At 52.3% G+C, this 26,498-nt stretch overlaps 10 protein-coding genes and 1 non-coding gene across 11 annotated transcripts; 6 read left to right on the forward strand and 5 right to left on the reverse strand.

The window, feature by feature from the left end:
* The first annotated feature begins 2,999 nt into the window (after positions 1-2,999).
* On the forward strand, positions 3,000-3,071 carry GUITHDRAFT_t69. The gene has a single exon. It is a non-coding gene; the product is annotated as a tRNA-Pro (tRNA).
* Positions 3,072-3,504: 433 nt separating this feature from the next.
* On the forward strand, positions 3,505-3,876 carry GUITHDRAFT_112085 (hypothetical protein; the record flags this gene model as incomplete). Its single annotated transcript, XM_005828875.1, has 4 exons — positions 3,505-3,507; positions 3,553-3,645; positions 3,695-3,770; positions 3,824-3,876. 4 exons carry the CDS (start codon positions 3,505-3,507, stop codon positions 3,874-3,876), a joined length of 225 nt encoding a protein of 74 aa, XP_005828932.1.
* Positions 3,877-8,491: 4,615 nt separating this feature from the next.
* On the reverse strand, positions 8,492-8,920 carry GUITHDRAFT_141683 (hypothetical protein; the record flags this gene model as incomplete). Its single annotated transcript, XM_005828876.1, has 1 exon — positions 8,492-8,920. The coding sequence occupies one exon, from the start codon at positions 8,918-8,920 to the stop codon at positions 8,492-8,494; it is 429 nt and encodes a 142-aa protein (XP_005828933.1).
* Positions 8,921-10,782: 1,862 nt separating this feature from the next.
* Positions 10,783-13,139, forward strand: GUITHDRAFT_95876 (hypothetical protein). Its single transcript, XM_005828877.1, has one exon. The coding sequence runs from the start codon at positions 10,787-10,789 to the stop codon at positions 13,046-13,048; it is 2,262 nt and encodes a 753-aa protein (XP_005828934.1). The 5' UTR covers positions 10,783-10,786; the 3' UTR covers positions 13,049-13,139.
* On the reverse strand, positions 13,125-13,561 carry GUITHDRAFT_112087 (hypothetical protein; the record flags this gene model as incomplete). The annotated part of the gene is made up of 2 exons (XM_005828878.1): positions 13,125-13,433; positions 13,481-13,561. 2 exons carry the CDS (start codon positions 13,559-13,561, stop codon positions 13,125-13,127), a joined length of 390 nt encoding a protein of 129 aa, XP_005828935.1.
* Positions 13,562-14,061: 500 nt separating this feature from the next.
* GUITHDRAFT_141685 (hypothetical protein) lies at positions 14,062-16,285 on the forward strand (the record flags this gene model as incomplete). The annotated part of the gene is made up of 3 exons (XM_005828879.1): positions 14,062-14,202; positions 14,292-16,202; positions 16,262-16,285. The coding sequence occupies 3 exons, from the start codon at positions 14,062-14,064 to the stop codon at positions 16,283-16,285; spliced, it is 2,076 nt and encodes a 691-aa protein (XP_005828936.1).
* Positions 16,286-16,933: 648 nt separating this feature from the next.
* GUITHDRAFT_74438 (hypothetical protein) lies at positions 16,934-17,752 on the reverse strand (the record flags this gene model as incomplete). The annotated part of the gene is made up of 2 exons (XM_005828880.1): positions 16,934-17,432; positions 17,517-17,752. Coding segments are annotated over 2 exons (735 nt in total), but the record flags the coding sequence as incomplete, so codon positions are not given.
* Positions 17,753-18,432: 680 nt separating this feature from the next.
* On the forward strand, positions 18,433-19,513 carry GUITHDRAFT_153709 (hypothetical protein). The gene is made up of 2 exons (XM_005828881.1): positions 18,433-18,488; positions 18,802-19,513. The coding sequence occupies exons 1-2, from the start codon at positions 18,440-18,442 to the stop codon at positions 19,242-19,244; spliced, it is 492 nt and encodes a 163-aa protein (XP_005828938.1). The 5' UTR covers positions 18,433-18,439; the 3' UTR covers positions 19,245-19,513.
* Positions 19,509-20,315, reverse strand: GUITHDRAFT_46401 (hypothetical protein; the record flags this gene model as incomplete). The annotated part of the gene is made up of 1 exon (XM_005828882.1): positions 19,509-20,315. A coding segment is annotated over one exon (807 nt), but the record flags the coding sequence as incomplete, so codon positions are not given.
* Positions 20,316-21,361: 1,046 nt separating this feature from the next.
* GUITHDRAFT_153710 (hypothetical protein) lies at positions 21,362-22,083 on the forward strand. Its single transcript, XM_005828883.1, has 6 exons — positions 21,362-21,384; positions 21,429-21,600; positions 21,647-21,711; positions 21,755-21,817; positions 21,864-21,886; positions 21,931-22,083. The coding sequence occupies exons 1-6, from the start codon at positions 21,367-21,369 to the stop codon at positions 22,016-22,018; spliced, it is 429 nt and encodes a 142-aa protein (XP_005828940.1). The 5' UTR covers positions 21,362-21,366; the 3' UTR covers positions 22,019-22,083.
* On the reverse strand, positions 22,049-26,010 carry GUITHDRAFT_112093 (hypothetical protein; the record flags this gene model as incomplete). Its single annotated transcript, XM_005828884.1, has 10 exons — positions 22,049-22,519; positions 22,562-22,608; positions 22,653-22,711; positions 22,758-22,828; positions 22,911-22,960; positions 23,006-23,103; positions 23,885-23,973; positions 24,703-24,829; positions 24,927-25,009; positions 25,051-26,010. The coding sequence occupies 10 exons, from the start codon at positions 26,008-26,010 to the stop codon at positions 22,049-22,051; spliced, it is 2,055 nt and encodes a 684-aa protein (XP_005828941.1).
* Positions 26,011-26,498: the final 488 nt, after the last annotated feature.

Consider the following 26,498-nt stretch of genomic DNA (forward strand, 5'->3'; position numbering starts at 1 on the left):
GGAGAAGTGAGGGGAAGCTGGGGTAGGGTGTGTCTATCACCCGGTGGCATGACAGGAGGAGCGGGGGAGTCTGCCGGGTGGGGGTAGGCAAGGCCGGAAATAGAGCAGGAGGGAGCGGGAGGGGATAAAGGAGGAGGAGCGGGAGGCAGAGCTCACACTGAGATGTTCTCCCTTCTCTTCGACCTCGAGGATTACGCCACCACCTACCGCGCCACCCGCGACGCCTACCTCAAGGCCGCCAACGAGCTCAAGCTCGCCACTGGCCCCTACAAGGCTGCCCGTGATGCCTACGTAGCTGCCACCGCCACCTACACCAAGTCTCTCTACGAGTAAATGTAATCTTAATAAACTCTGGAAGCACATCTTTCGTTTGGTTGTTCCTTCACAATTTTTTTATGTACTTAAAATTCTCTCAGGTTCAATTGTAAGCAACAGATGTACATATTTCATTGTAGAGAAGAGCAACTTTCAATCTTGTCCTGAGTCGGCTGAACATTGCATCTATACTTCTCTCGTGAAATTTCTTTCCGAATTTGTACAAAACATGCGCACCATTTATAATGAAGACTTCTATGGTTATGATTGTTTTTTCCGTCCTGACCAGCTATCAATGGGAGATGCGCTTCGTTTCGTAACAGACGGCTTCTGATCGTTCCCTGTTGGATGATCGAAGGCTGCATCGGGATTGAAGTCTGATTCTTTTGGGGAGCCATCTTGAGGCTCGTGGTTGGCTGTCGAGTGATCAGAAGCTTCAGACTCCTGAGATGTGCTCCTCAATGTGAGCATCAAAACAATCATGTTGTCTCACCGGATCACAGTCGTAGCCTTCCGGTGGAACATAATTGGCAAGGGCCACAGCTGCTGGTATGTCAAGTAAGTCTCCAGTATCAGGCTCGGATCTGCTGGTCCTTTGCTGAAGCCATGGCTTCCTCATGTCCACCACATCCATCGCTTCTCTGCAATCGAAGGTTTAAAATTTCCCTGTTCCTGGAGTTGAATGGAACATCGAGAATGTGCACATTCTGAATGCTGCTCTCGCGCAGCCTCTTGCCATTGCAGAGTTCTTACTTCACAGATGAATGTGATCATGAATCGAAAAGCAGGCTTTGTGAAAGTTTCTATACATGAAAAGCTACAAGGAGTTTAACAATGAAATTTGCTCAACACTAACAGCACTCCTCAATAAAAAGTCAAATGACTGCACTGCCAGTGCCTTGGTGTATGGAGAAAAAAACGGGAGGGGGGGGGGGACAGGGGAAGTGAGGGGGGGGGGGAGGGGGGGCTGTTCCACTTTTTGGTTTCAAACGAGCATTGAGAGCTATTCTACTTCAGCATCAATGAACTTGTTCCAGTTTGAAAAGCAAGACATACAAGTCCTTGAAGAGAAGGAATTGTAGTAGTCAGTCAAAAGTGGTTGATGACATGCCTCAGGACGAGCAAAAGAAAATGAGCCTGAACAACCAGGATAGGTAGATTAAGAGCTACAGAGAGGTGTCGTTGAAGGAGCAAACGAATAGCCTCAGACGCTTATTGAGTGAGACAAAAGAGTCACAGGAAGGTGGTGGACAGGCAATAGCGTGCGTCCGAGGCAGGGGTCAATCGGAAGTGTTTGTGTGTGTTTTTGTGTGTCTGTGTGTAGGAAGAGGGGCGGGCGGGGAGGTTTATCAAGCCGGAGTGAAGAGGCAGAAGAGGGAAAGAATGCACAGAGAGAAGAGAGGTAAAAGCTATGAGTACATGAAGGCTCAGAGAGGAAGAATAACTGACTATGAAGAGAAGCAAAAAGGCAGATCATGACAGGAAAAGGCCACTTTGGGACCACAGAGATCAAACAAGGTTCTAAAGCCATGAAAGCTGAGGGTGACCTATCCTTGTTTGTCAGTTTGAAGGCATCCTTTATAATCACTAGAGGTCTTATGGATGTCCTTCTGAATAGCGTTGCGTAGTGTGCCCAGTTTAGTTAACCTGGAGAAAGGGGTTAAGATCTAGGTTAAATCCATAGATGACCCTAGCTAAAGATTCCAGTTATCAATTTGTACCACAACCATTGCTTTTTTTTAACTGTCAACAACTCGTTCCATCGATGCATTCATGCCGCGCAGTGCGGTTGCCATGCTATGCAGAAAGAATGCAGATCTGATGCGTATGCGAAGGTTGCGTTGCAGTCATATGAGATTCCAGCAACAGAGATATTGCATGAGCCGCTCATGCAATATCTCTGTTGCTGTCAATGCAGGAAATCAACAACATGAAGCTTACAGTATGAAATCATTTATTGCATGAACTTCCTCAATTCAAGCGAAAGCTCACGATATTTGTGTCCCCTTCAGGATTCATGTCTACAATCCTTGGTGACTACAGATGAGCTCACTGGAATCTGCATAGCTTGACACATGCACAGGAAGCGGTGACGTTAGCCCGTTGGAATATCCTTCGAAGTTTACCTTTGCCTGTTCTTGAACATATGCATGTTGCTATGAAAAGATGCTGTATGTTAATCATATGTACCGTTGAACATTACATTTGGATTCGTTATCATTGTCCTCGTTGAACACACAACAGGAAAGCTTTCAGCAACACAATCTTGCTGTCTCAGAGATGTTCAACAGCGAGCAACAAGAGCTAATAAAGAGTGAGGGTGAGCTAGGTGTGCAGGCTGCCATGAGTCTATGCTGACAGGATGATAGTCGATGTTATGTTGTCAGTCAGATGGAGAGGCAGAGGTTCACGGGAAGGAAGTCGGGCGAGGCTGCGCACGCCATGTGTACGCTGTGTGGAACGCCCTGCCAGGGCGCCGCTCGTCGGCTTTTACCGAGATGTCGAACCGTTGCGATTTAGCTATTCAAACGCTATTCAGGCCCTGAATAGTGACATAGGAAACTATTCAGAGCCTGAATAGTGTCTGAATTCAGAGCTGATTTAAGTAAAACTTTAGTACCTACGCTACGCAATTCAGGGCTTCCATAAGACCTCTACTGTAAATGAATTGTCGAACAACACACGGGGATTTGGTCTAGCGGTATGATTCTCGCTTAGGGTGCGAGAGGTCCCGGGTTCGAACCCCGGAATCCCCCTGCGACAGCAGGGCCCGTGGGATTCCAAGCTCACTGAGCTGGTGTACTCTCCCTCGTAACTTTTTTGCTTTAACTTTATAAATTGTTTTTGTGGATTTTTTGCCACCATGGATCGGGCGGGGGATGCGGTAGGATCCGCGCTGGTTCTGGGAGCAACGGGACAGACAGGGTCAGCACTCGTGAGAGAACTCTTAGCAGGCATAGCGCACCATGCCCATGCTATGAGACAGCAACTCACGACCAAGCAGGTTCAACCCCGATAGCCACAAAGGTAGTTGCGTACGGCAACAGTCGCCTGCCAACTTACAATGGGCCAAACCAACACTTGTTCTCCGGGCTTCAGGTGGGGCTCGATCTCAGATTCTTGTCACTGGGTTTAATAGTGGAGCAGGCTCCCATGGAGGATCTCGCCGGAAGCAGAGTGAACGAGCTGATGGTGATGGACAACTTCCCTTTCTCTCGTTTGATCTCAGTGATGCAGGGGTTCGATTCGATCTTCATCCATGTCGGCACGCAGAGGAGGAAGGCAGGACTTGAAGGGCAAATAAGACTGGAATACGACAACACGCTAGCTGTATGTCAGCACACTTAACGCAAGGACTTACACATCGAGCCTGTGGCAGATTGCCAAGGCTGTCAAGGGTTTCGGGTGTAGAAACTGTCACATTGTGACTTCAACCGGGGCAAACGCTAACTCGAGTACGCGATAATGAAGAAAGGATTCACCTGCTGATTGACTGCATTCACGGCAGGCATCATGTATCTGAAGACCAAGGGCAGGATAGAAGAATCATTGAAGTCGTGAACTTTGTAATGGAACCTGCAATCTGAAGCGTCTTGTAGATCATTGAATTTTGATCGTCTTTGTATATATCGGCCAGCGGCTCTTTATGGTGGGGACAGGACGTCTGGCTTCTTTCATCGGTCTTATCTTTCAACCTTGTTTGATACGTGGGTAATGTTTTGCGTTCCTACTGGCAGTTCCGTGTTGCCCTGCCTGAGCACTCTCGGTCTCGTACAGAGGATTCAAGTTGATCATGTAAAGCTTCGCTCTTCTCTCCTCCTTCAGCTTCTTCCGGTTTAACACTTGACTGTCATTTTACAGGTTGCGCGTGCCATCCGCTTGATCGCTGGAGATCAATCCGGGTTCAGAAAGAAGGATGGAAAAGTGGAGATCTACTCTAACACAGAGCTGCATCAAATATGCAGGGCCACTTGATGATTGAAAAAAAATGCATCTGAAACTTGCCACGCGGCCCATGCTTCCGTGCCATCGGATCATTTTATTGTGCCCTCAGGCCCTGGTGCCGCCACGGTACGGTACGCCGCCGTAGTACCGGCGGGCGGCCCGGCGCCCTGAGCTGAGCCTCAGACTACTGGCAGGAGAGTTTCTGACTGGCACTGCGGCAAAGCTGGCATGCGATCCATCAGTCCGACGGTCACGGGTGACGGTGCCACTGTCCGGCACTGCCATCCCGGTGTAGTACACGCCCGGGGCCGGGCCGCGGGCGGCGCGCGGCCACTGCCGGCGCATGAGACGGTCACCGCCTTGAAGTTGGACGGTCTGCCACTATCCTGGCAGGGCCTCGCCGGAGAGCAGCGAGCTGTTCCGCTGGGCCGCCTCCGAGACTCTGATGGAGCGGCAGTTCCAAGTTCCAGCAGGAGCGGCTGCGCGGGACTGAGGGGGCCCGGCCGGGGGGGCGGACTCCGCCGCCGGGAGGCGCCGGGAGACGGGCACGGAGGGGGAGGAGGGGGGGAGGGGGAGCTGAGACCGTCCGGCGGCCGCGCGCCGGGGTGAGCGAGGTGAGCTACGCTGGACTCCGACTACTTCCCCGGCGGCAAGACTGGCGGCGGCTTCTTCAAGTACGACGAGGGCGGCGTGGGGGAAGGAGGAGGAGGAGAAGGAGGAGGAGGAGGAGGAGGAGCAGCGGCAGTGGAAGGCCGGGAGCGACTCAGCCTGGGCATGCGGAGCCGGGCCTGTGACTCACTGTCAGGCTCCGAGGCTCGCCGGTCACCAGGGCCCGGGACGGCGGAGGAGCGCTGCAGCGATGGGTTTTGAGGGGCGGGGAGCATGCCGTTTACTTTCAGGCCTTTCGTTAATTTGGCACTTAAATTTTTCGGTAGAGTCTTTTTTTTTAATAGGCGTGCTATTTTGAGAAACGAGCCAGAAACCCCGCTTAATAGTACCCATACGTTTTAGTTTATTTCTACACTCCTCTTTAAAAGTTATTTTAACAGTGTACCGGCATATACACTTTCACAGTACCACTCTAGTTGCAATCCTCCTTGCCTGGACGGGCAAAATGGCGGCGCAATCAGGGCGGCCACCGTCGTCAAGGGCTGCCTCATCGCTCGGCATTGCCAAAAGGAGGAGATTGGAGCAAAGGGAACAAGTTGATCCTCTTCATGATTTGCAGGAGATACATCCAAGAATTCCAGGCAATCTTGCAACACCGTTGTTCCTTGCAGCAAATGCCTTCGATCATTCTGTGCACTATGAATTACAACACCACGTTAAAGGTTTAGACATGACATTCAATCTGGTACCATGTCTTGGTGTGAGGTTTACGGATGTCAATGGGAAATTTCGAACTGGAATCATCCGAAAAGTTTCAGAAAAATCTGTCAGTGTGTTCATCTTGTATACCAAACAAACAATGGAAGAGGTTAGACAGAATGTACAATTCAATTCAACGTCGAACAGAATGATCAACTCATTATTACCCTTCCAGTGTTTTCAGAGTGTGTATACTGATGAAGTTCCTGTTGACGATATCTGTGGAGTTTTTCAAATCAACTTCGAGCAATTCTCTGGAAGGGGGACATTGTCACATATGCAGACCTCTGACAGTCTCCCTTGCATGTTGTGTGTTGGATACTTATATTTCTATGCCAATCCCAAGAATCGAAAGGAAGAATGTCAGGTTCTTTATTTCAAGAAGCTGGATGTGTCATTGGACATGTTGCGCTACTATTTTTTGAACATCAGAAAACAAACTGATTTCTTCCGTCTCAACATCGATCTGCAGAAGATTCGGACTACTATGGTTAACTGGTTTATCAAACGTGGGAAGCCCTTCTTGAAACCCCGGATGAAACGTGTCGAATTTGATGTGGATCTAGACGAAATCACATCATTCCTGCTTCTTTTCAAACACCTGCAACCGGACGACTGCAACGAAAACATCTGTTGTACAGGGTTGAATGGGAAAGGTCAGTGCAGTTGGACCATCAGTACATCACTCTTACAGAACCCTGTCATTAACAGAGAATTTCCTGTGCCTTTCAAAAATGAACCCTACATGTTAGAACCTGGATCAGGTTCGTTGTATTTCGAGGGCCCACTGACAGTCACCTTGAAACGAAATCAGAGGACACAATACACGTGCATCTCTTTCAAGTTCGAAAGAATGGTACGATTGTGCATGTTTCACACAGAGATTTGGAAGCATCCAGATTAAACGCGAGTTTACTCAGACATTAATTTACACAAGGATAACTTTGAAGGAGCAGCCACAATAAAGTGAAGTGTGCTCGAACCGAATTGTTGAATTTCTTCTTGTCTGCATTGCGTGAAGGTCCATGACTACCGCATGGACAGTGCATATCCCACACATGGTCAAGTTGCCCGTTAGATGCTGCAGCAGCTTTCTTCTTCTCCGATCCAATGTAGCTGTTCCCGATCATGGCAGCAGCTCGATATGCATCTCTTCCCTGAAGTTGATGTCGGTGCTCGATGCACGACATGTTCAATAGTCCCAGCTGAATGCCATATTTCTCGTAGAAATGTACAAACTGATCGCCCACATGCCCTGACATCATGCTGTGCAGATAGAAGGACTGCAGAAGTCTCGCTTGTCCGATTAATCTGACTAACTTGAAAGCAAACCCCCTAATCTTGAAAGGAAGTGCTTTGACGTCTTCCTTACTGATATTTGCATGATGCTGAGTTTGCAGAATGTACAAAATACTCTTCAATTCCAAAATGGCCTCCTGCCAAAGAAGCTGTTTGTCTCTATCAGGCACCAGCAGTTGAATGATGTCAGGTAACACATCAAGTAACTCATCACACTGTTTACCATTCAACTGCCTGCTGAATTCCTGCAGTCTGTTTTCACTCAAGTGAATGTGAACATTCTTCACCAAGAAAAGTTGGTTGACCCTTGTCAGCTTGGCCTTGTTGTCAGCTAGTGAATGAATGAACTTGATGATCGTATTTGAAATTCTGAGTTTCAGATGCAAAGAACAATAAACAAATTCCAAAGCAGACATGTTCAATTCCCGTAGCTGGTCGTATTCCCGATTGATTGGAATGTAACGCTGGCAAGCAATTTTCGTACCTGCTGGAATTGGACTTTGAGGATTTGCCTGACAAAACCGTATCGCATTCTGATTAGCTTCTGAACGCATAATTGCAAAGTCCTGCATGTTGGTTGTATCGAACAATTCTGGGCAGCCCCTGCTATTCGGAGCGTTAACTAAAGAGTTTAGCTGTTGCATATCCCTGGGGTACAATTGAAACAAATCGCACAAACCTGCCCAGGTAATTTGCTGCTCAGTACCAACTGTGTAACATGTAAAAAATTTTGCCTGTTGTTTAGTTTGGAGCTGTTCGTTGCAATGAATGCAGAATCGTCCGGTCTGATCGCTTCTCCCTCCTTCACGCAAATATGCCCAGTGCCCAGCAAGATCAGCTCGAAAAAGAAATTCGATATCAATTCGACTAGATGGAGTCTTGCCTTGATCAGTCAGTTGACTGCCCCGAAGAGCCTTTCCATTGTGAATATGAATTCCTTGATTCAACAGGAATTGTATCTCTCTCATGTAATACTGCCAAAAATTGTTTTGCAGATTCGTGCTGTTGTCTTTGTCTGGAATAATCATGAGAGTAACCAGGCTGAGGGAGTTACGCATTCGTGTCTCATGTCTCTGTTGCCATTCCACTGAATTATTCTGTGTGTGATAGGGCAGAATACTCAAAGTTATCTCGGTGTGCTTTTTGTCACTGCTTGAACTCTTTGTAAGCTTTGTACAATCACTATTGATAGTCACTATCAATCGCTCTTCTCCATGTAAGCCCAGCATGTCGATTATTTTTTCAACTGACCTCACAAGGCTTGCTCCATGCGCTCCATCAACAGTACAAAAAACCTCCAAGTCGGAGCGTAATCCTTTAGACATCAACACCCTTTGACGGCAAAGTTTTGATACTGGTGGAGCCATTCCTCTACTACGTTTGCAGATTGTCCATATCTTCTTCCAGGTTCGTGTTGAAATTCTGGCTCTGGATAATCCAGTTGCGCCCTCCAACACGTTGGGCAAGAATGGTTTAGTGATGTATCTCAATTGATTGCGCAAATGAACATCACTCTCCAATGCATGACTGAGAAATTCTTTGATTCGCGGATGCTTCATTGTCCCTATGATATATTGTCGCAACTGACTCTCTGGACGTGCCGACCTTGGTTTTCGACCCCGTCGAGGAGCAATGTCAATGTTGTGATCATGAGAGACTGGCAGGCTCTGATGGAAATGTTCTGAACAGATGCTGTCGCCACGGTGGCCCGAGCTCGTCGCATGCTCACAAGCGCCGTCGCCATCATGATGACTCGAGCTCGCCGCATGCTCACAAGCGCCGTCGCCATCATGATGACTCGAGCTCGCCGCATGCTCACAAACGCCGTCGCCATCATGATGACTCGAGCTCGCCGCATGCTCACAAACGCCGTCGCCATCATGATGACTCGATATCGCCGCATGCTCACAAGCGCCGTCGCCAGCATGATGACTCGAGCTCGCCGCATGCTCACAAACGCTGTCACCATCTGCGACTGTCGGAAACTCCACATCGAAATTGCCTGGCATCATTGATTCATCGAAATCATGATCAAAATCTCCATCGGATAATTCTGAATCATCGCTATCATCAATTGGCATTTCCGACCCCACGAAATCATCGTCCAGATTTGAATTTTGATCACATACAGCCTCTTCTGAAGCATCTTGACTGTCTTCTCTTCCGCATGCATCTTGCCTTTTCTCCTCAGGAAAGAAGTACAGCAAATATTCGAATTTCACGGCACGGCATTGTCTTACTATTCCGAAACATCGGCCAATGCCTGAGAAAAATGCTTCCGCGATAGGTTCAAGCTCAGCGAGAATCCTATCCAACACCTTCTTCTGAATGTCCGCCTGTTTGATCCCACGGAAAGTGGATGGATTATTTGGTAATGCTTGTGGATTGCAGTTTTCCCTCTCGCTTGCACAAAATTCATTCCAAATTTCACGAAATGACCTGACATGATCACGACCAGGTTTCTTCTTGAATTTATGTCCAAACGAATTCAAATACTTGCAAACATCACCTTGTCCTTTGTTTGGCCCACTTTCGCGAACAAAACCTTCACTCAAAGCAATCGACTCAAGAACACGCAAGGCATCATCATAGATGCGAATGCGAGAGAAAGTCCTTCCCGAGCCATTGCTCTCATCACTGTTTCGTGTTGCTTGAGGAAACAATTGCACGGGTGGTATCGATGCTTGATGATCTCCAGTTTGAGTCTGTTGTCTGGTATTCGATAATATGTCACAATAACTCATTTCTTGCTCTAAACTTTCAAATTTTGTGTACAAGTATTCATATCAGCGCGTGCGTGGAGGGGCCGCCGCGATTCCTCTGTGGATTCAAATATCCTCTGTGAGGAGATAAGGAGGGGGTAGGGTGGTTGGGGGGGGAACTTCTGTACCATGCAACCTCTCTTTTGTACCAATATGTTTTCATACAGTACAATCTATACTACCATGTATGTGATGGGTAAAACTAAAATTGCAGTACCTCTAAAACCAAGGCGGGGTAAGGGTTCCACGCCAGGGGAATTCAAATCACCCCACCCCGCTTTCGCCCAGTCTCTCTACCCCCCTTTGATTGGTGAAAACAGGGGGTAGTCAGCAGGGAGTGTATATACGGACCCCATGTGAACCCCAATAAAAGTAGAAAAAAAAAGACCAGCGCTGCAGCGATGGGTTTTGAGGGGCGGGGAGCCTCGGAGGAGGCGCAGGTCCTGATCGACGGGCGCCTGATGGCCTGAGTCAGTGCTGGGCTGTCGCATCACCGGCCGGCCCGCTGTCCCTGACCGTCGTACTACTGCGGCGCGGCGGCTGCCCGCGGGGGCCAGCCGGCGTCCTGCACAGCGGCACCCGGCGAACGGGAGTCTTACCACTTCGGCAACCTGCCGGACCTCGGGCGCTTCCTCGTGCAGAGCCTGACGCAGCGCGACTTCTGATCCGAGGGGTCCGGCCGCGGCCGGGCGTGACGCCGGCGGGCCGCGGGCCCACAGGGTGCAACCGCTCCGATTGATAACCGTAAATAACGGTAACGGAACCATTTATTAAAATTTATTGAAAGGTACCAGTGTTTCAATAAGTTATTTTAAAGCAGTAGAGAAATAAAATACCTAAAAAATATGGTAGAACTACTTTGAATTCCATTGGTCAATTTGGTAGGTGGGGTCCATGAAGAACGGGGTGATCATTGAGAAGTCACCGGATGTACGAATATTTACTAATGATACAATAGAGAAAACAAGTGCCATTTGACATTATTGATAAACTATATGTTCTTACTGGGGGTAGGGGTGAATAGAAGAGGGGTGGACTCCCAGGGGTCCTGGAGGAGGGGCGCCATGAGGCTTGCGGTGACGGAGGGAGGGAGGAGGATGGGGGAAGCAGGAACAGGATGTGGGTGGGTAGGAAGCGAGCTTTTCGTTTGTTGTGATGATAAAGCTGTTCACAAGCTCAATGCTGAAGGAGACGAACCTGGAGTCGTCGCGCAGCTCGACGCCTATCCAACGGACATGCACTGGTTTCCGTCTGGCAACAAGAAGCAGCAGAGCGACACGGTTGCAATCTCATGCTCGGATGGTACCTACCTTCTTGTCCTGAGGAATGGTAGAATCGAAAAGAAGATCGATGCCCACAAAGGAGCGGTGATCTGCATTCGGTGGAATCATGAAGGCACGGCGATAGCCACTGGAGGAGAGGATGGGATTGTGAAGATCTGGTCACGCTCCGGCATGCTGAGATCGACTCTAGCTCAAACTGATGTCTCAGTGTACTCTTTGTCCTGGTCTCCCGACTCCAACTCCATCTGCTTCTCTTCCTCAAAAGATCTTATCATCAAGCCGCTCCAGCCACAAGCCAAGCAAGTGACGTGGAAGGCGCACGATCAAACAGTCCTCAAGGTCGACTGGAACTCTGTCAATGGATTCTTAGTTTCTGGAGGCGAAGACAGGAAATACAAAGTTTGGGACAACTTTGGTCGTCTTTTGTTTGCTAGCAAGCCGATGGAGTTCGCCATCACTTCAGTCTCATGGTCCCCCAACGGAGAGCTGTTTGCCGTTGGGCTGTATAACTGCGTCCGTCTCTGTGACAAGACGGGTTGGTCACATTCCAGAGAGCGAACTGATACTGGAAGCATTATGTCCGTCGCATGGACATCGGATGGCGCGCAACTAGCAGGAGTGGGAGCCAATGGAAACATCATCTTTGGGCAGGTTCTGGACAGAAAGGTTGAATGGGTGAACATTGAAGTGACGCTCAAGGGAACGCACAAGGTGTTAGTGCATGACATTCTGAGTGAGATGGAAGAAGATCTTGACTTTCGTGACCGCGTCATCGGAATGGCTGTAGGCTTCGGTTACCTGGTAGTTACCACGACGCTACAATGTTACATTTACCTGCTTCAAAACCTGAACACGCCTCACATCTTCGATCTGAAAGAGACCGTGAACTACATTCAGCTCGGAGAGAAGCACATGGCGATGGTGGACGTCAATGGCATTCAGGTTTTCAACTACGAGGGGAGGATGGTGAGCGCGCCCAAGTTTCAGGGTATGAGGTCGGAGGTGTTCAACTCCCAGACAGTGAGCATGAGCTCGGACATCATCGCCATCATCGACCACAGTGACACCAAACTCATCCGCTTCTTCGACCTTGCGACTGGGAAAGAGGCCGGAAAACCTCTGCAGCACGTCCTGGACGTTACCTGTGTGCAGATGAACCGCTGGGGGACCTCGGCTCAGCGCAAGTGCGTCTTCCAAGACCGAAATCGAGATCTGTATATCATTCCTGTCGGTTCAACTGCAGCGGGCACAAAGGACGTCGTGCCTTTCAAGCTTGGTACCATGTGCGATTCTGTAATGTGGAGCTCAGAAACCGACATGCTTGCTGGTATCATGGATTCGAAGCTTGTAGTGTGGTACTATCCAAATGCCGTATTCATCGATAGAGACCTGATCTCAAAGACCAAGAATATTCAGAATGATCCTGAGTACGGCAAAGATCCACAGATCCAGCAGTTTCACGGAACACAGGTCGTGGTTCGAAGAAGCGACGGGACGCAGCTGAGCACGAGCGTCTCACCGTATCCCATCACCTTATACGGCATTGTGCAGAGGAACATGTGGGAACATGCGATCCACTTCTGCCGGTATGTGAAGGACAGCACTCTGTGGGCATGTCTTGCTGTGATGGCGCTGGCGGACAAGGAACTCAGCACAGCCGAGGTAGCCTTCGCAGCCATCGACGAGGTCGCAAAACTCGAGTTTGTGCTCGCAATCAAAGACATCCCAACCGTTGAAGGCCGAAATGCAGAGCTGGCTCTGTGGAGACGTCGGCCGGATGAAGCAGAGGCGATACTGATTCAGGCTGGTCTCACGTATCGGGCGATCAATCTCAACATGAGGCTCTTCCGCTGGGAGCGAGCGCTGGAACTTGCCGTCAACCACAAGACTCACGTCGACACCGTCTTGGCAATGCGCGAGCGATACTTGAAGGGGATGGGAAGAGAAGAGAAGGACTCGAGGTTTCTCCAGTACAAGGAGGGTGTCGTGATCGACTGGGAGAAGATCAAAGCTAAGGTGGCGAAGGAAGCTGAGCTGGAAGCTGCTCGGCCAAATGCTCGCCCATATCAAGAATAGCAGGAGCTCAGAATGTTGATAGAGAGACCATGCGCAGCAGACGCGGATAATACGATGACATGTGAAACATCTTAAACTACCTTGAAGACCTCTTCTCTCTCTCTATCTCTCCCTCCAACATTCGTGCTTTCATGTCCCTGACAGCCGAGGCGGCATCTGCAGCGTCAAAGATGTAGCTGATGACGGCAACGCCGTTGGCTCCCGATCTCATCACTTGATCGCAGTTCCTGTCGTTGATGCCTCCTATACCAATCAGGTTGAGGCGGGGAAAAGACTCGCGAGCCTCTTGGATAAGCTTCAAGCCCTCCACCTCCACCTTTTCCGGATGAGAATCTGTCCGAAAGATGGTGCCAAGTAGAACGTAGTCTACTCCTGCTCCAGCTGCCTGTCTAACAGACTTCACGTCATGTGCTGAGACACCCACTATGCCACCCTCGCCCAGAGCATCCCTAGCAGCTTTGACCGTCTCCACAAAGTCTTGCTCCAGGAATCGTTGAGGAAAGTGAACGCCATTAGCTCGTACCGATGTAGCGCAACCAATGTCGCCATCTCCTACGATTATTTTCGATTTGCTCGCTCCCACAGCCTCCTTGGCCTCCTTGGCCAACCTAAACCTTCGACTACTCGAGGAGGACGGAGCACGAACAAGAATAGCATCGCATCCATGTCGACAAGCCTCTGCTAACTTCCTCTTCCACCTATTGACGGTTTTCCTCTCCCTCGCTCCCTCCTCCTCCTCCTCCTTCTCCTCCTCCTCCTCCTCCTCCTCCCTGGTTACAGCGATGATCCATGCTTTCATTCATTTATTTCATTCATACCGAATAACCCACCCCAACCATACCACTTCACAGACCCCTCCTTCTCCTGTTTAGTTACAAATAACATCATTCATAGGTAGGGGTCACCCGATACCACTATGTACCCCTAGTTTTAACCAGTATTTGGTAGGGTCATCATTCATCGAAGGGGTAGTTGACCATCTTTGAACTAAACTTGCGCCAAGGGACGCGGGCATGGCGACGGCGTTCAGCGGGGGAGGAGGTGGCGGAGGTGGCGGAGGGAAAGGCAAGAGAGGATTCCTCCTCGGCCTCTTCATCTTGGGAGGAGTCGCCGCCATCTGTCTCATGCTCTCGGCTGTTCGTCATACCCATCGCGTGAGTTTCATGGAGCTCGTCTCTTGATTTCTTCTCCTCAACTTTCCTCATGTGAACAACCCGCGCTTGCCTCTAACTTTGTTGCTCAGGCCGTCATGATTCAAACACCAAAGATGTCGGGCCCATTGAAACTCTCGAATGATCCGGTGCTGCGAAACCTTCAGATCAAGGCAAGAGAACTGAGGAAGGAGCTCAAGACTCGGGCTGAGCATGAGAGAGACGAACAGCTGGCTCTACTCCACACCCTAGAGCACAAGAAGAAGCTCCTGATGGAGGATGAGCAGATTGAGAAGCAGCAAGAGAGCAGAAGTAACTCTGACCTCACCAGAGCTGATGGAGAGCTGTCTCGCTCGCTGCAAGATGATTTGATCAAACTTCACAACCTTGAGGCCATGCAGACGTTCTTGGACACGAAGAAGGCCAAGAAAGCAAACCTCAAGCAGCTCTCCAACGAGCAGATCAGGCATGACAAGCTGGTCGAACAACATGACCTGCTTATTGCGAAAATTAAGGCGTTGCAGCATCACCTTCGGGGGATTCGAGTAGCTCCAAACAAAGACAATGAGGCCGAGAACTCGCTGATCGATCCTTCACTACAAGACAAGCTGAAGGATCTCAAATCTGCTGGGCACAAGCAGGAAGCTATGTCGCCGTCCTCGCTCGGCGATGTTCAACGAAGAATCAAGACGGCTGCGAAGCTCATCTCCGACGCGAGGTACATTCTTGCTTCCAGAGCTGATGCCAAGACCGAGCATGAGCCAGCGGTGATCTCTGCAAGATCAAACTTGCGAAAGGATCTTGACGCAATGGAGACGGTGCTCCTGTCGCTGACGCGTCGCAGCCTGGATGGGGATAATGCAGGCAAGCAGCTCGCCATGAAGTTGGAAAAGCTGGTAGACCAGGCGATGGTCGAAACCGATATTCTCCTGGATTCGCATGACAAGTCGCATGTGGAGGGGCAGCTGATGAAGACGGAGATGAGTGACGTTCAACGTCTGCTGGAGTCGAGCTCCTTGTTCGGACCTCTCGCTACTAAACAATCGCTGAAGTCTTCGAGCAAGATAAAGAGTGCGAGCAGCCTTGGGCTCAAGGGCAAGAGAGAAGAAGCAGCCGCTTCTCATGATATCCCCAAGTCGCAAAGAGACAAGCTTGCTTCCATCGACAACACCATGACGAGGAAGCGAGCACTGAAGCTCGCGGAGACTGCCTTGCAGGGAAGTGTGGACTACTTGAAGCGGCTCGACCCCAAGGCTCCTTCGTTGGCAGATGTGTCGAGCTCGAGCTACTCCAAGTGGCAGGAGAAATCAGCTGTGTCGCACGCAAAGCTCCTTGCCATGCGACGAAAGCTCAAGGGCCTTCTGAGAAACGTTCTGGACACGAAGGATCTGAACAGCCGTCAGGATAGAGAGCTGAACGCGGACATCGCTACTCTTCTTTCTGTGACAAGCGCGGCTGATCCGAAGGAGTACGATAAAATGCTGAAGCAAGCGATCAAGCAGAACGAGAATGTCTTGTCTTCGTTCAAAGATGCAGAAACTTCAGCGGACCGCAACATCAATGACGAGCTTTTAACGGCGGACTCTGTGTTTTCTGATGTGCCCGAGAAGCGGAAAGTCAAGGACAATGAGGTGCAAGAAGCGATGAGGGCGGCCCATGAGATCGAGCAGAAGATGCACCTCGTCTTTCCCCAGGGCAAGGAATTGAAAATGCCGAGCGTGCCGAAGCACAGGCCCGGCAACTACATCCCAGGCATCGGGCTAGTACACAAGCAGCAAAGTTTCTTGAGCGAGCTGTGGAAGCATCACCGTGTGCCTATCTCAGAGGCAGAGAGGAGGATGGACCCCACCTCTGCCCACCTGCGGGTATCTACGGGTCCCAGGCTCAATGACGACGGTTCACTGAAAGTCAAGAGTGCTGGAGGTCCAGCTGGGGGGGTCGAGCCAAGCGGGTGGGCGGTGGCGCAGAGGTCAGCGAGGAGTGCGATGAAGGACGGGAAAGAGGTGGGACGAGCCTTCGAGAACGCCATGGGGTGGGCCCTCAACGGCATAGCGACCGACAGGCACAGCAGAGCGACGGGGAGTAGCGGAAACTCGCTTTGGAAGTACATTTAAAGGGAGAAACTCGTTAATCGCCCCTCGTGTTGTTTAGCTAACCCGTTTATATGAAAACTCAGAAAGTCTCCCTGGGGATAGGCCGGCGCTTTTCAGGCTGGTCACAAGTGCACATAAGAGCCATTGGACCCTCGCCCTCCATCCTCCTTCCCGGCCATCCCCCCACGACCTGCTGACCTGCTCGGACTCGCGGGCACGGCAAGGGGCAGCGGCTTAGTCCCGCTGTCACGGTTCCCCTGTGGAACCATGCTTCGCCCGTCGCCTGCTGCTCTAGCACGAGAGCAACTGAGGTCGCTCAGTCCTCCTACCATCAAGTCCCTCATGATACTCCGCGTGCTCCACCCGGTTGTCTCCTCTGCTGATCTTCGCTGTTCTTGCCCTCTCTGAGGACTCGTAGAGCTTGTGCTGCTTGAACCCGCCCAGGTCTTCGAGACGCCCACGAGACTCGCTCCTTCTTTCCTTTGATGCACATTGAGCTTGAGGTTGAGCATGCTTCTTGGATCTTGTGACGCAGGTTCTCTATCCTCGAAAATGGAGAAATGCGATCGTTGGTGTAAACTCGTGTCGTAGGCGGGAGCAAAACCAGCAGCTCCATGCAGTTTGTTCGTTCCCCCTGAGCTGGGGAGCCGAGGGAAGAGCTCGTCGATGTCGGGCAGGAGGCCCGTGTAGGACTGGAACTCCAACCTGGTGCCATGTACCCGGAGTTTGGAGCTCTTGTCCAGCATGAAAATTCTGTCTGCCGGGATCCCCACGGCCTTGTAAGCAATTGCGTCAGTCTCGTGGTTGCCGAAGCCAGCGACGAACACGCTGGTTTCAGTGCCGAGTCTCGAGCCCTTGCGGGCCTCGTCGAAGAGCTCTCTTATCTGCTGCAGCACTCCGACCTTGAAGACCTCATGCTTCGCCTGCAGCGCCTTCATAGTCCCGCACGCTTGCGTGATCAGCGGCCCCTCCGGCAGCGTCGAGTCGCCTACACGTCCAGCAGTCGCCAGAAACTCGCGGGTGCGGTCGGCGAGGGTGATGGGGCGGGCAGTGAGGAAGAGGAGGACGTAGCCCGCCTCACCTACGGCCGTCAGGAACTCTCGCACACCCTCATGCGTGTAGTCTGCGGTGAAGGCAGAGCTGAGGTCAGGGGCCCAGGGGTTGGAGGAGGTGAAGGCGTTGGAGAGGAACGAGGCCGTTCCCTGGATCTGCGAGGCCACCAACCCCCGCACGTCTGACCGTGTGATGGTCCCGTCAATGTCCACAACCACCAGACGGTCGGTCTCGTCCAGCAGCCACAAGCTCGCCGAACACACGACGGGGTCGGAAGTCACTTCCAGGAGGTGAAACTCAATGAGGTTCTTGCCCTTGGTCAGCGGGATGGTCGACAAGACCTCGCTGCGGGGACGGAGGTCGCCACCGGGAAACTGAAAGCAACCCTGCTGCTGGTTGTTGAGCATCTTGAGCTCTGTGTCGCACTTGTTCACGTGGATCGACACCCAGGCGGTGGAAGAGATGGACTTGTTTGGCAGCAGGTTGAAGTCTGAGCAGCGGATCTTCCCGTCCTTGCGGATGAATGCGATCACGTCCGTGGCATGGAGCTGAGCCAAGCCGGTCACAAGCTCCATCGTTCAGTCAGGCAACGCAAACAAGTGTCAGCAGATGGAGCCCAAGAACATGTAAGGCTTCGCCCTTGTCCTTCCTGCTCAAAACGCAAAGAGAAATGATGGCTGGAGAGGAAGTACCATGAAAACTTGAAGATACATCCCTCTTGAACACGAATTATGGTGTTTGCAACCAAAGTTGTCTGACATTCGTATACCCTACGTGATGTTGTTCTCCGAGAGCCAGTATTTGAACCACAGAGTGCTGCTGCTCCTCCTCGCTCGAAGCTTCTTCTCTTCTCTTCTCTTCTCTTCTCTTCGCTTCTTCTCTTCTCCCTCCTGCTCCTATTTTATCTCGACTGTCTTTATTAGGTTTTAAACATTTGTGACTAAAAGCTATTTACCAATACGAGGTACAAACGTATATCGCTGTGGTACTGATACTAAATTTATGTTATATCCTTGTAGTATTGTTCCATGGGATCTATAATCATATTTTAAAATTGTAGAATTGCACAATTCGGGAGAAATAGCTCGAGCGTCATGGCAGTGAGGAGGAGGAGGGAGCAGGCGGAAGAGCGACCAGCAGAAGGTGACATGAGCTCCTGAACTCTTCCTCCTCCTGGCCTTGCTGACCTTCTTCATCTTCCTTCTCTTGCTGACATTCTTGATCTTCCTCCTCCTCCTCCTCCTCCTCCTGACCTTCCTAATCTTCTTGATCTCCTTCTCTTCCTAATCTTCTTGATCTCCTTCTCTTGCTGTCTTTCCTGCTCTCCTTCTCTTTCTCTCCCTTTGCCGTGCAAGACTTTACCCTCGCCAATTGAACTGTCTTCCGTTCATGATTGTGTGATGCTTGTGGCTTCTACAGACTTCATTGTTTAGTTCAAGTTCTGACGTCTCCACAGAACAACTGGATTTACCCAACCCACTCACCCTTCGGGCGGTTGGAAAGATATTTCAGAGGAGGTGGATTGTTCCAGCTGCAGTCATTGCTGTCTGTTTGTTTGTACATGTGTCCGGAATCTTCTCGGATGACGTTGGAGGAGGAGTCAACCCGGCGGCCTTCAATTTCTCGGAGAAGCTCGTCAAGCCTCTTCAGTATGCCCGGTATGGCTTAGCTGGCGGCGCCATCTTCGCGAGTGTCATGTGGGTCCTCGTCGTCTCTCTTTCCGACAAGGCCGAGGGGAAGCCGACAGGACCGTCGGAACACTGGGCACAGAACGACGCGATGCTCCTTGCTGTGCTGCTGGGGCTCGGCATGGCAACAGGAGCAGTCTGTGCCTTCGCTGGGTACGCCATCTGGGACATTCTGAGCCAGAACTTGATGAAGCCGCCGGTCGGAGGATGAGGGTGAGGCGAGTGACTCGCTTGTCCTAAGAGGAGTCGGCAGCGAAGAACTGCTCGATACTCTTGACGAAGAAGGAGCTCATGGCTTGCAAGGACTCAGTCGTTACTCCAGCCACATGCGGCGTGAGCTCGACGTTAAATCCTTCCTGGCGAAGTTGCTCCAACTCCTTCAGTCCACTCTGATCCCCCTCGTCGTCTATGAAAGGCTCTGCATGTTTCAGTCAGCAAAGATCTTGTGATATCACTGCCATGCTCTACAACCTTTCCAAAACACGTCCAGCCCGATGCCTCCTAGTCTCTTCGCTCTCACAAGCTCTAAGAGCTCTTTGCGGTTCACGATGCCTCCCCTTGCCACGTTTACGACGAAAGCACCAGGGTTGAGGGCGAGCAGCACGGAGCGGTCGACGAGGTTGAGTGTGTTGGCAGAGAGCGGGCAGCAGACAATCAAAATGTCGCGATCCCTCGCCATCTCCACCAGTCCCGCTTGCCCCGAAACGGTGAAGCTGCCGGCTCCTGACACCATCGCCCGATCCCCTGCCGGCCAGTCGCCGCACCGAAACGCGACGACATCGGCTCCCAGGCACGTCAGTCGCCTTGTGATCTCCTGGCCGAGCCCTCCGAAGCCGACCACCAGCGCTCTCTTGGAGTGAATGGTTGTCCCCGCCGGAAGGCCCAGCAGCCTCTCCTCGAGCGATGCTCGCATGGCCCTCGGGTTCCTCATGATCGACATGAGCAGATAGATCGCATGCTCTGCCGAAGAAATGGCGTTGGCTGACTCGCCCGCGGGGATGTTCCTCACAGCGACGCCATGCCGCTCGGCTGCGTCCTTGTCCACCCCCTCGAGACCTGCTCCGAACTGATGGATCAGCTTCACGCCAGACCTGCTGGCTGTCGCCACCAGGCTCGCGTCGATCCTCGTCATGAGAGGAACCACCACATCCACCGCGTGTGACGCCATCTCCTCCTCGAGCCCAGCTCGATCCGACGCCAGCAGGTTCCACGTCGGCCTCCTCGAACGCGTGGCATGCAGCGAGAGAGGAAAGTCTCGACCGCAGAAGAGGATGGTCAAGCGAGCATGGCGGGAAACCTGGTGGCCCCGGGCGATGCTGCTGCCGCTGCATCTCCACCGCCTCGTCGCCTCTGCACGGCGAACAGCCAACAATATAGGCATGCTCGCATGGCTAGCGAACCTGCTCATTGCTAACTGTCTGGCAGGGGGCTGCACTGGAAGAACAGCGCTTCTAGATGGGGTGTAGCAGGTGGAAAAGGGAACAAGAAGAACAAGAAGAGAACAAGAAGAGAACAAGAAGAGAACAAGAAGAGAACAAGAAGAGAACAAGAAGAGAACAAGAAGAGAACAAGAAGAGAACAAGAAGAGAACAAGAAGAGAACAAGAAGAGAACAAGAAGAGAACAGAACAAGGAGAGAACAAGGAGAGAACAAGGAGAGAACAAGAAAAGAACAAGAAGAGAACAAGAAGAGAACAAGAAGAGAACAAGGAGAGAACAAGGAGAGAACAAGGAGAGAACAAGAAAAGAACAAGAAGAGAACAAGAAGAGAACAAGAAGAGAACAAGGAGAGAACAAGGAGAGAACAAGAAGAGAACAAGAAGAGAACAAGAAGAGAACAAGAAGAGAACAAGAAGAGAACAAGAAGAGAACAAGAAGAGAACAAGGAGAGGAGAGATCAAGGAGGAGGAGATCGAGGGATCGAGGGAGCTAGGATGGTTCGAAGGTGGAGAAAGGTGGCAACAACTCAGGGGGGGAACGGGTGATTGCCGTGCTTCCTTCATCCTTCTCTTTGCTCCATGTGTGTCGGTGCGGTGACAAGACAGGGTATGACAACACTGCTAGATGAGCTCAGAGCTCGCTCCTCGTCGTCCTCCTTCAGCGCGTCCTCGTCCTCCCCCTGCGAGTGGAGAAGTTCCGTGGGTTCCTGGATTGAATATGCACGCCGTCTGATATTCCATGGCAGGAAAACAGTGGAAGAGAGAGGGGACGACGGGATTGCCGATGATGATGAAGTGGAGGACGAGGATATGCATCTCGAGACTGACTGTGCTGCGTCCTTAGACTTGGTTGTTCTCTGTCAAGACGGCCATGACGACGTCTGATATCGCTAAGATGGGGTTCACCAACATCGTGAGCAAGGAGGCAGCCCTGGACAAGGTTGACAGAAGCTGCAGATTCTCTTGGATGCGAATCGATGGCGGAGTGAAGGAGAGGCTGACTTGCTGACGTCAGCGGCTGCGGCTGCTGCCGATGTCTTCTACTGTTTTGGGATGAAGGAAGCTATCCCTTCCTTGTCCGCCTCCCACAGGCAGCAGCTTCGGGACCAACTCGTGTGCTCGTTCTGCGGTCAGCAGCTGCTCTTGCCGCCATGACCTTGTGAAGCGCGAGGCAGGCAGGGGAGACCTTCTCGTCATCCTCCAGAACGCTGGGCTGCCGGATGAGAGCGAGCCCGGAATGGTGAGCGCCAGCCGCCGCTCGCCGTTGGCTGAGGAGGAAGCAGGTGATGGTGGGGCGACTGGTTGATGCCATCGAGTCGGCGTACAACGAGGCGTCGGAGAGGATGGTGAGGTGGGCGGCTGCTGGAGGTGAGAAGTGAGTTGGTGTGACAGGTGGAGGACATGGCGGGAGTCAGGTGGAAGGGAGGAGGAGGAGGAGACTCGATCTGACAGGTTGCAGTGTCGTGTTGGAGTCTTGCTCGCTCCCTGTGCTGTCCGTCTCGTGGGATGACGAGAGACAGCGGAAGATCGAAGTCACGTCAGCATGACAGGCAGGGAGCGTAATCTGTTCGCTTGCTTCATTTGTCGTCAACCAGCACCCAAGTCTCCAGTGACCCGAACTTGTCGTTGGCCATGCTCTTACTCCTCTCCTCCTCTTCCTCCAACCCCAACACCCTCGCAGGTCTCGCGTACCTCCGATAAACGTCCACCTGGATGAAAGCTGAGCTGTAGGGAGAAAGGGGAGGGGAGCTAGAGACCTCGGGTCCTTCTTCGCGCGTGAAGGCATAGAGGCTGGTCTGAGGCAGGTGGCAGAAGCAGCTCAGTCGCTCCTCTTGCTGGCTGGTCTTGGCATCCACAGCTGACTGTAGGTCCAAGTAGTTGGTGTAGTTCCGGTCAGCAGGCACGTCCACGAGCTGCTGGAGGAGCTGCTGGAAGGAGCGGCTGCTCCTTCTCTTGCTGCGACTGCGAGGGGAGGACGCGAACAAGTCCGGCAGGTCCTCCGGGAGCTGCACCAGCTGCGCCACCTGCTGTGAACTGCAGACTTTGACCTGCACGCTCGTGAGCTCGTGAGCCGACTGCCACGTCAGCACCTGCGCTCCTTGCGGGGAATACAACCAGTCGTACTTGCCCAACGCCCCTTTATGCGCAAGTCAGAGAGGAAGAGAGAGGGAGGCATGAGACCTCTGCTCCTGGAGGGAGCCTTCTTATCCGCCTCTTCCTCGTCCTCCTTCATCGAAGAACTGCAGGGAAGATCACTGGAAGCAGCGTGTCTTCTCTTTGCCTCACAGCGGCTCCACAGATGGGCTTGAGGTCATGAAGGGAGCGAGGACGGGAGTGAGAAAGCGAAGAACGCTTCCCTGGGCACAAGTGACTTAAGTAGTAATAGGAGGAAGAGGAGGGGTGGGCGGTGGGGGGGGGCGGGGATGAATCCTAGCTCACATGTGAGCTCTTTTCCGAGGCGCCGGTCTGCACTTCTGACCCCATAGATTCTGCCGGGCGAGATCACAGGAGAAGCAGAGGAGGAGCGCACGTACCTGTGCTCCTCCTTGCGCTGTCAGCCGATCGGGAGCTGATGAAGCTCAGGTCTCGCCTATCCTGGTCGCAGTCTCGCGCACGAAGAGGAAGGAGGTGGCTGGACATCCGTCAGGGCAGAACGAGTGGGGAGGACGCGACTTGAGCTTGAGTATGTCGTCGAATGACGTGAGCCCCTTCGTTTCATGCGAGGAGATGAAGGAGAGAGCTGCGGGGGCTGAAGTGAAAGGCGGGAGGGAGAAGACGACATCTCACCTGGAGGATTTGAACGAGGAGGAGGAGACGGTTGGACTTGCTGCTGCGAGGCCTCGTGCTCTCCAACAGCTCGTTGCATCCAGTGGGTGTGGAGAGGAACGAGGGAGTTGGAGAGAAGCTTGTTGAAGAACCTCCTCCTCTGGTGCTCGTAGTCAAGCTCCTCCATCTCCACGTCCCACTGCCGCTTCCATTAGCATCTCACAAGAGCGAGAGGGGAGGAAAGCGAAGGAAAGCAAGGAGGGAGAAGGGGGCGTCAAGGAAGAGGAGGACGAGGAGGACGAGGAGGAGAAGGAAATTGAGACCAGCTGCGTTCGATATAGATCTGGTTGGAAGATTCCATGGAAGAGATCCATGGCCTTCTGTTTGTCTGAATCTGTGAAACTGTTCTTGTAATACCTGCAACGCTTTGAACCACCCTGCCACCACAACCAACACCACCACAACCAACACCATCACAACCACAACCACAACCACAACAACCACAATCACAACCGCCAAAACCACCATAACCACCATAACCACCATAACCACCACCTCCTCCTCCCCTCCTCTGTACCCTATCTTCGTCCATCTATCTCAAACTCTGTGCTTTGGACTCCTCTCCCTCCCTGACTTCGTCTCTTCACCTGTTAATGCTGACCATGATCGACTTCAGCTTGGCCTGTGCCCCAGTTCCTGACGGCCCTCCTTTCTTCTGAGCGTCAGTTCCCGCATACTGCTTCCTCCGTCAGCGCTCCTCCTCCATCTTCCTCCTCTTTGCCTGCTGTGCGATGCTGTTCCCCATCATGGTGTAGAGGTCGATCAGCTGCTGGCTGGCCAGTCCTGCCCCTGAGATGCTCTCCTCTGTCCAGTGACCGAGAGCTGCAAGCTGTTTTCTGACATGAAGGTGAGGAGGACGAGGACGAGGACGAGGACGAGGACGAGGACGAGGACAAGGACAAGGATAAGGACGAGGATGGAACAGGAGCAAGGGATACTCAGAGAAGCTGGGACAAGGAGGCGAGAAGCTCACGAGAGAGCGATGCAGCCCACGTGAAGTTGGCAGATGTTGGTTCTGTCCAGACAATCGACACAGTTGGTCCGCACCACTCCCTGCTGCTGAGTCTTGACTTGATGAGTGGCGGGCAAGGTGGAAGAGGGTGAGGAGGGAGATGCGCAGGACAGGAAGAAGGAAGTGGTTTCGATGAGACGCCTGCAATCATCTTCAGCTCTCGTTTTCCTCTTCCTCATCTCACTTTGCTAGCTTGGTCAGCGCATCACTGAGGGAGTCAGACCCTTGCTTCTTGTAGCTCGAAAAGTCCAGACGGACATGGTGGAGAAAATCCCCACTTCCTCCTCCTACCCCACTTCCTTCTCCTCTATCTCCTCCCTCTCCTCCTCGTTCGTCTTCGCTCTCTTTCCTTTCTTCCCCCTGGAAGGCTCGAGGGGTCTGATAGTCCCTCACTCCCTCTTGCAACACGCGAATCGCATTGGCGAGTTCGTCTCCGAGTTTCGTCTCGCGCGGCTTCTTCTCCGTCTGCTTCACAAGATCCACCGCATGCACGGGACGCCCGTACCTCTCCAGTAGCGAACTACAACATCATCACCTTTCGTCTGCCTTCCCTCCTTTTCCCCTCCTCCTGCCCCCCCCCTCCTTCTCCCCCTCTTCCTTGTGTCAGCAGCAGGCACCTGAAGTGAGCAGCAGTCGCATGATACATGCAGTCAAAGCGGTGCAGCTCGATGTCAGGCTTGGGCACCATGGCGTCAGTGACCTGAAGGAGCTCAGCTGGGAGGGAGCAGCCACCGAGCAGACCTGCGACCAGAAGAGAGGGACGGATCCTCGGACTTGAACGTAGGAGGAGCAGGAGAGGCGGGAGGTGAACCCTTGCTCACACACGATCTGCTCTGTCTCCACCTCGTTGGCCACAAACCCATCAAGTGTCGCTCCTCGCTTGAGGTAGCGCGTCCCAGCAAAGCAGCGTGACCGCCGGGCAATCAACGTCAGCCTCATTTGCCGCGAGACGATGACGACGGTTCGCTGCTCAAAGAAGCCATGGATTAGGCGCGTGGCCCAGGGCTTGTGGTGCAGCATGGAAAGAAACCCTCCTCCCTCCAGCAGCTGATGGTTCCAAGTGAACATCTTGCTCGCCTCTCCTGCCACGCGACTGCACGCATATGGGAGGCCTCCAAGGTTAGTCTGCAGAGTCTTGGTCAAGTCGTAGGAGCAGCTGAAGAAGCAGTCCTTCATCACGTCGTTCTCACTCATGTACCGCAGGTACTTCTCTTCTTTCCTCTTGACCTCTGCCCCCAAAGAAACAGCAGAGATGGGAAGGTATCGAACTTGCTCGACCGCGAAGACTTCATGCCCGCATATGTCGCCGACGAGCCTTCGCTTCTCGATCACTGCCATGTAGTACAAGTCCACAAACTTCACGAAGCCCAGCACCCCGTAGCACCCCATCACCTTCTTGAGCCCCACCAGACCCGGGAGGTTCAACAAGCGCTCGATGCGCTCTCGGCAAGCGTCCCGGTCGAATGTCTCCCGCTCCTCTCTGATCACTAGCTGCTTCTGCGACCTGCTGATGACCAGTAGCCGGAACACGCCTCCCCTCGCGTCGCCTCCCAGAACCTCTCGATCACTGGCGGGCTCCTCCTCTTCCATCGCGCCGGTTTCCCTCTGGCGTCCATCTCTGTCCTGCTCCTCTCTCATTCGACGAGAGAGGCCCACCATCACCATCGCCTCCCTGCTCTCGTACACCATCACCTCCTCCATGGTCGCCTCACCACCTCGACGAGGCGGGCCCACAGTCGACATATCGCTGCTAGCACGGGCCCGGTGCCGTTCGTCCTGGTCCGGCACATTAAATGAAATATTGAAATTCTATGATGAATTTTGAAAATTCTATATGAAATGTTTACGGGAGGGATTGTATTATGCCTCATGGAAACTAGTAACAGGGTTCAAATTTACTTAGGGAATTTGAAAACAGAGGGCTAAAATCGTTTTAAGCTGCAACACCGCTTTCATGGTGTATGGCGACTCCGGGAGGGAGGGAGGGAGGGAGGGAGGGAGGGAGGGAGGGAGGGAGGGAGGGAGGGAGGGAGGGAGCAAGTGATAGAATGATAAGAGAGAGAAAGAGAGACAGAGAGATAGAGATATAGACAGAGATGGAAGTAGTGACGAAAGGGTTCATTGGTGCAGGATATGAGAATGGAGATAGGACAGGGCAGGACAGGCGGTAGGGTTCGGGAGGGAAGGAA

The sequence above is a fragment of the Guillardia theta genome (assembly GCF_000315625.1).
Source record: "Guillardia theta CCMP2712 unplaced genomic scaffold GUITHscaffold_56, whole genome shotgun sequence".
Taxonomy (NCBI): Eukaryota; class Cryptophyceae; order Pyrenomonadales; family Geminigeraceae; genus Guillardia; species Guillardia theta.